General features: G+C 33.4%; 1 protein-coding gene across 1 annotated transcript; it reads right to left on the bottom strand.

The window, feature by feature from the left end:
* Positions 1-2,111: 2,111 nt before the first annotated feature.
* Positions 2,112-11,128, bottom strand: BckdhA (Branched chain keto acid dehydrogenase E1 subunit alpha). The gene is made up of 7 exons (XM_085942079.1): positions 10,977-11,128; positions 9,715-9,986; positions 9,166-9,422; positions 6,739-6,904; positions 5,732-5,935; positions 4,674-4,940; positions 2,112-2,431 (listed from the first exon to the last, which is right to left on the bottom strand). Exons 1-7 carry the CDS (start codon positions 11,037-11,039, stop codon positions 2,353-2,355), a joined length of 1,308 nt encoding a protein of 435 aa, XP_085798205.1. The 5' UTR covers positions 11,040-11,128; the 3' UTR covers positions 2,112-2,352.
* Positions 11,129-14,499: the final 3,371 nt, after the last annotated feature.

Below are 14,499 nucleotides of genomic sequence, written 5' to 3'. Positions count from 1 at the left end.
ACTCTCAACTGTCCCCAACTCTCGCCAACTGTCTCCAAATGTTTCCAACTATCTCCAACTCTCGCCAAGTGTCTCCAACTGTCTAAAATTGTCTCCAACTGTCCCCAACTCTCGCCAACTGTCTCCAAATGTTTCCAACTGTCTAAATCTGTCTCCAACTCTCGGCATCTGTCTCCAACTGTCTAAAACTCTTAACTGTCTCCAACTTTCCCCAACTCTCGCCAACTGTCTCCAAATGTTTCCAACTGTCTCCAACTCTCGCCAAGTGTCTCCAACTGTCTAAAATTGTCTCCAACTGTCTAAAACTATCAACTGTCTCCAACTTTCCCCAAATGTCTCCAACTGTCTAAAATTGTCTCCAACTGTCTAAAACTCTCAACTGTCTCCAACTTTCCCCAACTGTCTCCAACTCCAAAATTGTCTTCAACTGTCTCCAACTATCCCCAACTCTCTCCAACTGTCCCCAACTCTCGCCAACTGTCTCCAATTCTCGCCAACCGCCAACATATAAGCTTACCCTTGTGTTATCCTTCTTGTTGAATAGTGACAAATTCTGTTGCGAAAGTATACAATATTTTAGCTGTCACTTGAATGAACACGTAAGCACGAATGCCGAAATCGCGACAACACCCGAAAAAAATGATGTTTTGTAAACAATATTTTCCAGTCGATAGTAGTAGTATCTACTAACAAACGATGCAGAAGAATGGTTTGAATCTTTGCTTACTTGAATGCATCAAAAGTTTTTTGAAAAAGTCAATAGATGGCTGAAAATATTAAATTAATTACGGCCCGGAAAAAAACCGGAAATTTCCGGGTCCGGTATTAAAAGGAATAAACATTAATCACGGAAATTTCCGGGTCCGGTATGATAAGGGTTAAGAATGACCCCTGTAACTAATCCGAAATGTTGTGTAAGAATATACAGTGACAACCCAAAAACCAAAATAACATAAATTTTATAAGTTCTATTCTCTTCAAACTCTTTTTTGTTTCTAACTAACATTCTAACACTACAAAACTCCATGATTCCCAATGACAGTAGTGTAGTAGTAGAAGTGAAATAATTAGAGAAACACCCAAAACCTTTGACAAAACCACATAAAATTATTGTGACCTCGCCAGGAGCCGCCAGATGAAAAACGAGTGCGTTACGCATCGGACTACGAGGGCTAATAGTTTTGCACTTATCAGAAATTTAGCGAAGACCACACAGATATTACAATGCAGTTATAAGAAATATTACAGGTCATTGAAATTTAAATTAACATGGTGATTTAAAACTATCTCAAAGCAGATTTTAACCCTTTTAGTCCCAGCTGATTTAGCCTAGCATATGTGAAAACTCCCAAGCGTTTTTTGGCTTTAATTGACATATCAAATTTTATAGTATAATCTAATCTTATCTAGTAACAGAAAAAAAATAAACATATTATTATTTCTCTATGAAATAGAATTTTTATAAAGTAATCAAAAAAAATCGTATAGTGTCAAGGTATTCAAGAATATTATTCAATTCACGAAATCGCACGAGAATTTGATACAGTATCGAGGACCAACTGATATGGGAATGAAGTAATTTCAAAAAATAAGTTTCAAAGCACTAAATCTATTATAATAATATTTATTCATGTATTTTTTCACCATCCTACCAAAAAAAACAGTGGGCATTCAATGTTCGCTCAGTCAGAGTTCATAAAAATTACAAAATTCATAATTATGTGATATATGAATCATAAAACAACTAAAAGAAATCTCAGAACTTAAATATGTCATAAAAATAATGTTTTATTATTTTTATGACCCTCTTTGGTTTCGAGTTTGACAGCAAGAGCAATTATGACTTGTGAGTTATTGTTATTAGGGTATGAAACAATTATATACAAGTGCCATACTAAAATAAATATTAGTCACACCTAACACAGACCGAATATAGTGCTGTATCTACATGAGACGAAATATGACGGGGAAAAAAATGGAAAAAATTCGTAAATTTGGATCCAAACTTTAGGCCGATGGATCGGCCCAGATGGAGTTTTCGCATAGGTATGGTGGGCCGAAATATCGGCCGAATGGGAGTAAAAGGGTTAAACAATGTTTTTCCTGATACATAAATGAAAAAATATTTATTAAAACTAAATTAACAGGTTCCACAATAATCACGGAATACAGATAGATATATTATGTATAATGGAAAAACAGTCTTATAAGCAGGAATGGCTGCTCATCTTATTTACAAGTTTAAATATTATTAGTATCCATTTAGACATCACTGAGTGTACCCTCTACCCCGCACGTAAGAAGTTCTTAAACCTCCGGTATACTTATTAAATTAGTTTTACAAAACATCGCCTAATCGGTTTTGTAGTTGGAAACGGGATAATGTTCTTTGTATTTATTTACATGATTCTCCATCTCAGTCATTTGTTTCCTGAAATTCAAAATTAAATTAGCATTTTAATATTACATTAAAATCCTATTAATATAAATAAGGAGTTATGATTGATTTTTCATGATCAATGTTTGGAGCGGCTGACATCTTGGATTCAAGATGATTTCAAGCAAAACATCCGGTAAGCCATGATTGTAGAATACATTAGGAATGTATTTCAGGCAGTAATTCAATTTCTTCATTCAAAATCCCAAAGGAAAACATACACCCAGGACTACCTACTATTTTATTGGAAAAACTAATAATTAAGGATCGCGCTAATGTATCTATTCTGTATCTACTCACACCAATATTTAACCCAAACTGGTGGGAAACAGTTTAGGAGTGCTAATCTTTAAATTATATTTTTTACTGTTCAAGTTGGTATTTAAATCACAGGCGACGTAAGCTGTAATGAAGTAAGCCAGAGTATTGTATTGATAATAATAATAAATGACTTTTATTTTATCAGTGGCAACTGCATATTGATCAATAGGGAGCGGATTTATATGCAACAAAAATCATTAAAATATGCACTAAAAACGAAAAAATATGCAGCTAAAAATTGGGTATTTTATAGAAAAAAATGTTAAATAATCCAGTATTTCGGCTATTTTCAAAATTTGTTTGCCGCTGGCTTCCACTTTATAGACAACAACCATTATTTCAATCTGTTTTGGCATTCAATTTTTCCGCATATCTGCCAGTATTTATTTATATGCGGAAAACGGCCTCTCAACATCCACAGAGGTGATTGGGTAAAATTTAAATAAAGGTGCTTGAGTTGACTTCACTTTTTCTGATAAATTCACACATGTTCAGTTATGTAAGCATCAATTTTGTAGATTCTCTAAATCTGGATTTCTGGATGAAATATAGGCGAATTTTCATCACACAGAATCACATCCGGGATGGAAGACAATATTTTTTTAACATCTTCCACCATTTCCAGTGACTCAGTTCAGCAAAGTCCCTGTGTCTGCAGTTTTGTGAATACTTCAGGTAAAAAAGTCTTGATCACAGCAGCTATCATAGATCTACGGTGTTTTATAAATAAGCGCAAAATATTCATTTATTTATGAAATATGCACGAATGTCTCAAATATGCATAAATATACAGTATAACCTCGTTTTTACGTGCCCGGAATTCACGTTTTCCCGGCAATTGCGTGTAATTTTTTCAGTCCCGATGTATTTCAGTACATTTAATACCCGCATTTACGTTTTTCTTTCCCGCGATTTACGTCGGAAATATTCAAAATATGCGAGTTAGGCGCGCTTCTGAAGAACTGTCTGATGAAGAAGAGGTTGATATTCCAACAAAAGAAGAAGCAATGAGGTTCACCGAGGGTTTAAAAACCTACTTTACAAGCTTTGCTATTCAAGATGACACTTTTAAATGTTTATATAGTCTTGAAAAAGAAACATAACAAAAAAAACAAAAATGCAACAAATTAATATACATGATTTTTTCAATAAAAATTTAAATTGAATAATTTTTTTCTAATAAAACGTTATTTTTTCAGAAACATAAAATTTAAATGTTCTTTTTTTCATTACCCCCCTTTTACATTTTCCCTCCAATTAGGTTTTTTTTTCCAGTCCCTTAAAAAACGTAAAATAGGGGTTATACTGTAATAGAATTTTATTTTTTTGATTCTGCGTGTCTCAAAACGGATTTCTGTGCATCTCTCATAACAGTGCATACACCTTAATAAAAACATGCACTGGCATATAAATCCGGTCCCTTGTCATCAACTTCTGATAAATCATGTATGTTTGGACTATGATAAAAATTTGTGTATTAAAACAAAAATAGCTACACATAATAATAGAGAGAATATAAAATATTAAAAGATGTATGTAATCTATTTTATACTCCAATAGAAGTTAATGTTATCAATAAAATATAAATAATCATTAGTAATGAAAATTAATCTCTGCTTAAAATTAATTTGAAAGAGCATAATCATCTAGATGTTCCAAAAAATAAATTTTATCTCTAGATTTCAATCTGAAATCTCAGTAAAAATAATTAGACCAACAGTACAGATAATAATTTATGAATATATCCGGCATTATTAAAATATTTAAAAATTGTTTGTTGATGACTGATAGGAAATAATTTTATAATATGTAGCTATCTCAATCAAAATATAATTTAGATTAGATTACATTATCTACTTTTAATGTCTGACATTGTTTTTAAATCTAAATAAGATAAAAGTCTTTGTTTACTTACTGTATATGATCAGGCATGTCATAATATACATCATGAAACATTTCCTTCCAATCCGGCTTCAGTTTTTTCTCCGCTTCTTTCATTGTATTCAGAACTAGTCGTTTGGATTCAGAGAGCCAACTTTCCTCCTTTTCTTGACACCACAAACCCTTGGACTCCATGTAACGCCTGAGTTTGTGGATGGGACTCTCGGTGGTGTTCCATTTGGTTATTTCGTCAATATCTCTGTATGCGCTGCTGTCATCAGATGTGGAATGGTGTCCGACTCTATAATATATTCATTCATTTGTTTACAAAATAATGCAAGTACTTTGCAACAAAATTTAGTTGTAAATGAGAATGGCAGATGAGTAAAGATGTCAACGTTACTATATTAAACTAACTAATTATGAACTCATTGCATAGTTAACAGCTATGTTGTAATTAACTAAACGATGCGTGAAATAGCTGTAATTTTGTTCCATCAAAAGTGGTGCCATTTTTAAAATTCATTCTTTATGAAAACGGCATAATATAAATTGAATAAGTATGCCAAAACTCGGAGATGGGTTGGACACATAGCTCGTAGACAGGATGGCCACTGAACGAATGCTATAATCCAGTGTTATCCGAGAGGTATAAGACGACTTGGAGTAACCGATTGGAGTAAGCTTAAGGATGTCTTCATCCAGTAAACCTCCGGTAAGTTACGAACTTCCGTACTTGTGCCACTTTTTTTGAAAGATATAATGTGAAATATGGCAGATCATAAATTCAGATACAAAGAATTCAGCCGATTAATCAAATTGTAAGATGGATCGCATAAGTATAGTCAACACAGCTGCAACAGATTGACTTTAATGAGTTAGGATAATATTGATACTGAGTCAAATTTCTCTATGCATGACGTAAGAGTACCTACCGCAGAAAAACCAAAACTATCCACATTTGTGGCAACTGATAACCTTTCAAATAAACGTTTTTTCTTTATGGTAATATGGGGTGACAATATTATGCAACAACAAATAATGAAAACCTGCGGCATTGTAATATTATAAAAATAAAATGATGAAAAATACCTGTACGACATTGCTTCTATTAACACCGGCTTATTGTTTTTTACTGCAAACTCTTTTGCTAATTTTGTCGCATTGTAGACTGCGAATACATCCGTGCCATCTACTCTGATTGTGCTGATTCCAAAAGCGGGGCCGCGAGCCGCTATGCCGTCACCTTTATACTGTTCACTCGACGGTGTTGATATCGCGAATCCATTATTTCGGCTATGGAGAAATATCAGCATAGTTACATAATATCCTGTGTCATTGAAAGCATGTAAACAACAATTTTATTGTAGGTATCAATTTCAACAATGCATTATGTCGTAATGACTTCTGGATAATGGCAAGTTAATAATAGCCAGGCGCCAACATTTTTCTTTGGTAGTCATCTTCAGCTTTCTTACATTTTTTACATACAATTATTCTTGAAATAATTCAAATGTCAATAAAATTTCAAATAAAAGTCAATTTGCATTATTTCTAGCACTGAATATAATAATATATTGTGGTTCATAAATTCTAGTAACTACATATAATATGATATGCTGACTAAAATTACGAAAGCCTTTCTGGATGGAGTTGGTTCTAAGTATCTATAAGCCTGGCGCCATGAATGGCAGGCATCTGGAGTCAGGAACTCTCATCCAGTGATAGAACTAGAGCTTCTGGAGCCTAACTACCCCACAAATACATTGTGAACCAAAACCTGATGTGCGTATAACAAGCTGAAGTGAGGATTAAGTCCCTCCCTTTTATGTGAGTGTGAAAAAATCCAAACCACTGAGCATATTGTCGAAACCTGTGTCCTGTAAACCTTCCCTCGGGGACTCTACCATCCACTATGCCAATTTAATTGCACTAGCAGGGACCAGGGCTCTTTCGTGAATGAATTAAATTATTTGGTCACAAGTTAATCTTGACACTTTGTTATTGGTATTTTGAAGGCTAAGTAATCGTTTAGTAAGGAGTCTTTGTTACGCCAGATATACTATGCTATCTAAAGCAATGTAGAACTATAAAATTACCAGAAAAATATAACAGGGCAGTCCAGAGTGGCGGCAAAATTGAACGCTGGATGAGCGTCACCTTCCGAGGCGGCTCCTTCCCCGAAATAACAAATGACGCAGCGATCGTTGTTTGGAGTCCGTTTGTACGCATACGCAGAGCCTACCGCCTGAGGAAGCTGTGTCCCTGATATGAAATTGCAAAGTATACAAAATTGTTAGATACAAATCCACTATTTTTTTTTACATTAATATACAAACTAAATTTACACAGTGAAAGAAAAACCCGATTTTACGTTTTTGAAGAAACTGACAAAAAACGATGTAAAAAATTATTAAAATATCATTGGTTTGGTGGATATTTTTGACTTCTTTATATAACTCTTTTAATATTATAAATTGATTTGAATGCCTTGTACGTCACCAATTCTAGTATGCAGAAAAAAAACAGATAAAACAACAAACGAAACGTAAAATTTCACCGATTATTATTTTAAAATTAATTTTATAGTGTTAAATGTTGATCGAGTACCAAAACCACATATGACTTTTTTGATTTTGGCTATTTTTTAATCCCCCCCCCAAAACGTTAAAATGATAAACATCCTACGAATAATGATTGCTTTATAATAATTATTGACCTAAGAATAAGGTAGTGTTTTTTTGAAATACGCCATTTCTTTTGTCATTCCCCAGTGGTTAAGCTACAACATACAGCCGTAGCCATAAATTGACAAACTATAATTGAAGCAGGGAGTAAAATGATGTTAACGCGCGTGTTTGAACATGAAACCGTTTAAAAAAAAAAAAAACGGTTAGGTACATGTTCAAACACGCGCGTTAACACCATTTTACTCCCTACTTCAATTATAGTTTTATCAATTTATGGCTACGGCCGTACGTTGTAGCTTAACCACTGGGGAATGCCAAAAGAAATGGCATATTTCAAAAAAACACTACCTTATTCTTAGGTCAATAATTAGTATAAAGCAATCATTATTCGAAGGATGTTTATCACACTTGAATGGTCAAAGACATAGCTTATAATTAGTATCTTTAGAATTATCTTCAAATGTGTTAATCTTGCCCATTTTTTGAATAATAAAATGCCCAATTCTTGTCAAATTTGGGATCACAGAGATTATCAATATAATTTTTTATCGTAAATATTTCACTATAATAATGTCGATATAAATTATACTGATGGTTTTATAAATGCGTTTAAAAATTAATAAATGTAAAAAATCTTAACACCACTACACATTTATGTACTGAAATATGACTATATTCTAAAACATTAGAGCGAGAGGTTTAAAAGAATACTATTTTATGTAATAAAAATATTTTATGCAGTCATCAAATGTTTAAAATAAATATAACGGATAATAAGGCTTCAACATTATATAAATAGATTAACTACAATGTTTAAGGTATGTCCAGGATCATGCTTTGAAAATAGAAAAATAGCTCCATTTTGACCCACGCTGAGCACGTCCGCCCTTAATTAAATGATAATAATTCAAATTGATAATATGTTATCTTGTTCACGATATTAAAAAAAAACTATAAAGTTGTATAATGCAAACTGATTACAAGACCTCCAACACTGTTCAAATATTCACTAAAAAAACTATTTGTGAATTATAATGAATAAATGAATAATAAGAAAGCACCGAATTTACATATTGCTTTTTGATAGAAGAATTGCGTACTCAATACATACTTATTTTTTTAACAGAAAAACGTAGACTAGGAGATTGTTTCATAACAAGTTGTTTAATATAGGTACCGATACAATCAATCTGGTGCTCCATGATGCACAAAAATTGTACAGTCACATTCAGATTAGGCTAATCTCCTCCTCTTTGTGATGCTGTACTTCATTAACTGGATACCATCTGTGGGTCTATTCTATACACAAGGCGACTATCGACGGTAATTGATCATATTTATGTATTGAGGAAGTTAATTGTCACAATAAGTTAACCGTCTAAACTGTCAAAAAGTGCTATGTTTTAACAGCCCCTCTCTTGGGTGTTAACTTTTAGAGCGAGATAGACAGTTTTGACGATTAACTTATTGTAACAATTAGAATACCTCAATACATAAATATGATAAACTACCGTCGATAGCCGCCTTGTGTATAGAATAAACCCACTGATACCGATAAACTGACCACCTCAGGGAATGTTAAAAACTATGCATGCGTCAAATCTATGTGAATAAATATTATGATTGTATGACATGGGGTTTGACATCTGTCAACACCAATGACTCAAAAAATTATAGAATTAACGAAAACATTTATTATCACAGGATAGTATGAAGATTGAAAATGCATTTCGAACAATTTACTGCGCAATTCCCAACATTAAAACCGTGGCTCCTTGATTATAACATGGATATCGATTTTGTAGTCAACAACACTTTTCTGTTCTGTTTACTCACCCAATGGACTAGATATCGTAACGAAATTCAAATGTTTGTTTCCATAATGCACCGGCATTTGCTTTCCTTTACCGGAGTCTTCATGATTTCCGTAACACTGGTTAATTAACTCTCCAACTGACATCCCTCGCCACAGAAGCACCCCGCACTCTCTGTACTGGGCATATATAAGATCCCGGAGGTTGAGAGCGGCCGCACTTCCAATGTGCATCCCCTCTTCTCCATAATTTGTCATATAAAATGAAATACGTCCTTGTCTGTGAAATAAAATTCAGTTATTTAGTAAGTATATCACAAGATATATTGTCATTGTATTTGGTTTTTGCATTATCACCTCGCATACAAAAAGTAAACACTCCCGCAATGCCCATATTTATGCTTCTTTATCTCGGAAAGTAGATCAATAAATACAGATCAATAGGACCAATGACAAAGGCTCTAACAGCACAAACCGAAAGATTAGACTTTGAGAGATTTTGAGAGTAGACTAGATGATGATAAAGCTTTTCCATTATTTAATACTTTCATTTCAATGTGACCAATACAGACCTTTGAGATTCGAATAATATTTTATCCAGTACTTTCAGAAGGCTCATGTCTTTGTACATTTTTGTAACAATCTCATTAGATAGTCGCGGATCTTCATTGTTATCAATTATCTCGCCAGTATTGTACATAACTCTGTATATGGGTACCGGATCGTAGCTCTCCGCGTTTGTGAACTTCAACTGATTGGTAAAAGGTGCTTTGCATCCTGGAAACACGAGTTCACTGTTCGCTAAGGGGGCTTCATGATGAGAAAGAACAGTCGATGACACACTCTGAAACACATAGTCCAGAGTATTAAAGATATAACCATTGATTTACCACAATATAAGAGAGGCTTATAGATAAATTCGCATAGATTTGTATGATTAATAGATGATTTCGATGATCATTGATTGACCTATTGGTATTAAGCTGCATGCAGTTATTGGTTGGCTGGAATTGGGCGGCTTGTAGCTGATGTTTGTTATCACTAAGACACCCACAATGGCCGAGCGGCATATGCGTCAGCTTATAATGTTGTGCAAAATACACATAATTTAGAGAGGTTGAGGCTAACATCCATTTCTTGTAAACATTTTTGTTTGTAGGGTGTCTCTATGAGCGCAGTGAAAAATTTCAAACCTCAACCAAACATAACAGAATGACTCTTGTATAGTATTAAGTACTTCTGATTATATAAATTATATCTAAAAAGTGAGTGTGTCGGTAGGTACCTATGTGAATATAAAACGTATTTCCTGTAATAGTAGGTAGTGTATAAGTAGGTACCATACTATGTACTTTGCTTATGTTTATCTATGGGTTACTACAAAATGATAATACATAGGTAGGTACTTAATTATGTAGGTAGAATACAACATGTTTAGGAAGAATCATGGTGATTTGGAGAAATAAAATGTTTGCCATTCTCTTTCACTACTCGTACAACTACACAAATTCCACCACACTCAAGTGTCGCACAATAGCTTTTACCTCAACCAACAAAATATACTACCGAAGTACCAACTAATGACTTTGCTACAAGAGCGATTTATGCGCTGCATAAACAGTATAAACCAGACCAATTAAATGTGATGTGATTTCGGTAACTACACAAAATTACAGAAAGTGACACATAGGTACAGAAGTCAACGAAATCTGGTCAAATGACGTTTTAAAGTTTTTTTTATGAAAAATCATAGGTTTAAAACACCAGTTACAAAATTAAATTACGAAAGTGGCACTAGGCCAGCTAAACGATTAATTCGTGAAACTGAACATACCCGCAAACATTTTCCATTTGACAGATGTTTTAATAAAAATCTCGTGTTACGAAAAAGAGCCATTGTTGAGGTTGACGCGATTTGACAAAATAATATGATAATCGCGATAAGAAATGACCCATACGACGCAAAGAAACACTACGCGTGACTATAAATTACAATAAATGTTTGCGAGCAAGTGCGAGTATGTGACGTAAACGCAGTAAACAAGTTATCAAGTAGATAAATAAATGAGTTTGCCGCTTTTTTACGATTTTTTTAGGTACAAACTTACAAGTTATATTAAGTACATTCACTTCTACAAATAATAAAATTGTTCATGCCGTTATAGTTAAACCCTATAGTGCATAATATATGAATACAATATTTCACGGTGTTAATTAATTTTAAAATTTCTCTGTGCTAGTTCAATACTGTAACAACTAAAAATATGAGTTTTTTTACTTATTAATGATTTGGATTCCATATATCGACTTTTAGCAGTGTAACCCTGTAACGTATCTAAATTAAATATTATTATTGAGATATTCTCAACGTTTTTGTATAACACTGTGATAACTTGTTAGGATTCTAAATACAATACAATACCTAACATCAAAATTAAAATATTACAGTATTTACTTCAGTGAAGATGTAGGCACTAGTTCAATACAATACCATTCCGAAATAATATTGTATTGTCTTAAACATTAAGTTAATATCTTGGACAGACTCTATGCAATACAATATCTTTTAGGTTTGTTACTGTATTACTCTCAGGAAACTACAACTAAAATGCGTTACCCGCCCTGAATATAGTAACAAGTAACAATTCATTCAACATTGACAGTTAGCGTGGTAGTGTTGTTAGTGAGTTTGACGTGTTTTAAATAGTTTTAAGACATAAGTTTCTTGCGATAGCGATAATTATGGATAAATTAATAAGAAGCTTACCTAAAAGCAGATGCATCAATTGTAAGTAAGACATGCTCAATATTGAGTATCATAACTTCAATATTTCAATTTGAAAATGGTATTTTGTCACTACGTTTAGGCTTTATTAAAATTATGGTTTTGGCAATAAATATGATGATAAAACAAACAAATATTATCGGTGCATCCATTCTCATAATATTATTTTGTCTATTTCCACTTTTAGGGTGAAACAACATTAACTGGCGATAATGTAAATATCAACAAATCAATTATTCAACGGGAGAATATTACAGTGACAGTAGGTGAAGAGCAAAGTAACGTTGTATGTGATCGAGAGTATAATTCAAGTGACCGATGGTGATTCTGGAAACTGATGCTGTGGTGATTGAGGATTCACTTATACCTGATATGGATGCTAACATGAACACAGAGGCACAATATAATGTGGCAGAGATGGAGGTTGATTATGCTTTTTTAAACAATGAGGCAATCACAAGTACAAGTGAGTTTGGTTACGACACTAGATATTCTGTATTATCGGATATAATTATTTCTCAACAGTCATCATCAGAAGAGGTTGTTGAACTTAATAACATACCAATCGAAGGATCCACTGAAACTTCTCCAACTGAGAGTCAATCGGAAATTAACATTGAGGTACTTGCAGATGCTCCTGCTGCGAAGTGTCCTAGAAAAGTTATCACAAAGCCAGATACATGGAAAAAAAAATATTTAAAAAAGAAAGGTTAATTCTGGTGGAGTATATAACCAAATCTGGTAGAATTGTTCCTGCGAAATCAATTAAGCCTGGATGCACTGAACGCTGTAATTTTAAATGCCACGAGAATATAAATTCGACTATAAGGGAATCATTATTTAAAATGTTTTATGAAATGTGTGATAACACTCGTCAACGCGATTTTGTTTCGAAGTCCATTAACATGATTGAGCCAAAGTATAGATATTAGAAAGAAAACAGTAACCGTTCACTAAATTACGCTTTTCAGTTTCAAAACGAGGGTCAGCAATACAGAGTCTGCAAAAAAATTTTCATGGACACACTTAATATTAGTTCCACTTACTTAACTACAGTAAAAAATAAAACAGATGATCACGGCAGTGTTTCTATTGACAAACGAGGAAAGCACCTTTTAAATAGAAATGCATTGCCTTCATCACTGAAAGATAATGTAATTGAACACATAAACTGTTTTCCCCGAGCGCCCTGCTATTACTGCAGATTTTACAATAATAGACTTAATCCAAGGTGACCTTAACTTATTATAAGAGGAAACTGAATGTGTTTAACTTCACAATGTTTGATATAGGGTCTGCCAATGGCTATTGTACAATCTGGCATGAGGATCTAGTCAAGAGAGGGGCTAATGACATTGCAACGTGTGTGTGGAATTATTTAAAAGAGGAATGCACTGGAGTAAAGTCTGTGTTTTACTCCGACAACTGCGTCGGACAGAATAAAATCCAATTTTTAATAACCATGTATTTGAAAGCAATAAAATCTCTAAATATTGAGACCATTGTTCACAAATACCTAATTGTAGGGCATACGCAAAACGAGGGTGATTGTATGCACTCGAGGATTGAGGCGGCAAAAAAACTCGCCTTGAAGAGTGGTCCTCTCTATCATTCGAGCCAATTTGTAACTTTGGCAAAAATGGCCAAAAAAACTGGGCAACCATACAATGTCCGTGAAATGGGCACATCTGACGTTAGTGATTGGAAAGCAGCAACTGTGTCAATGGGCAATAATCTCAAAAAAACCAAAGAAACGAGAAAGTGTCATGGAATGAAGTTAAAATTATCAAGTTTGAAAAGTCAACCCCTGATCAGGTGTTCTACCAAACTTCGTATTCTATAGAAAATTTTGAAGTAATTGACGTAAATTTGGGGAAAAGATCGCGCAGAGGACGTCAGACACGTCCTGATAGTTGCTCACTGGAAATTTTGCCCACAGCCTATGATAGCTGTCCTAAAATAACATTGGCAAAAAAATGTGACCTTCTATCGTTATGTAGGGACAATTTAATTCCATATCACGAATTTTACAATAATCTGGAAGCTTTATCAAGTCAATCTCGGGGTGAAGAACATGAAAAGTGGATTGAACTATTTTTTTATTTTTTACGATATTTCATTTTCTATTCAACAATTTACTTATTTTTTATGTTTCACATCATTTTTATTGTATCCTTACGTCGATTAATAATAAGACAAAAAACTATCTATTTGAGTTAATATTTAAAAAGGTAAAATATTATTGAAGTTTCAATTCAATGCAATAACAAGTCAAAACAGTAACAGAAAAATCATTGATTTCCTAAGTTTAATTAATAAATTATTAATGTCCATGTTATAAACTAAATCAAGATACCTCAACAAACTCATTTTAGGCTCTTGTCTCATTTAATTTCTTTCAAGTGATTTATATCACTACACCAAACTTTAAAAATGCGATATCTCAGAAGTACTGTTCTTCTACTTGTTACTGTATTGAACTAGCACAGCGATTTGATGATATTATCAGAAACTTTGTTGACCACCCATTTTTTATATTAAGCTTATCTGGAGAATGGCCAAAAATAGAACT

This window comes from Rhyacophila brunnea, unplaced genomic scaffold, assembly GCF_057557595.1.
Source record: "Rhyacophila brunnea isolate RB1 unplaced genomic scaffold, BYU_Rbru_1.0 scaffold_14, whole genome shotgun sequence".
Lineage (NCBI taxonomy): Eukaryota > Metazoa > Arthropoda > Insecta > Trichoptera > Rhyacophilidae > Rhyacophila > Rhyacophila brunnea.
This window is presented reverse-complemented; position numbering and strand designations above follow the sequence as displayed.

What these genes read in the sequence shown, in the direction of transcription:
- BckdhA (XM_085942079.1), bottom strand. Translation starts at nt 11,039, where the DNA reads ATGGCTCTTTTTCGTAACACGAGATTTTTATTAAAACATCTGTCAAAT. An exon ending in TGCCCTGTTATATTTTTCTG is followed by an intron (nt 5,936 to 6,738) that starts GTAATTTTATAG and finishes ATTTCTCCATAG; the next exon opens with CCGAAATAATGGATTCGCGA. An exon ending in ATAGAAGCAATGTCGTACAG is followed by an intron (nt 4,941 to 5,731) that starts GTATTTTTCATC and finishes AATATATTATAG; the next exon opens with AGTCGGACACCATTCCACAT.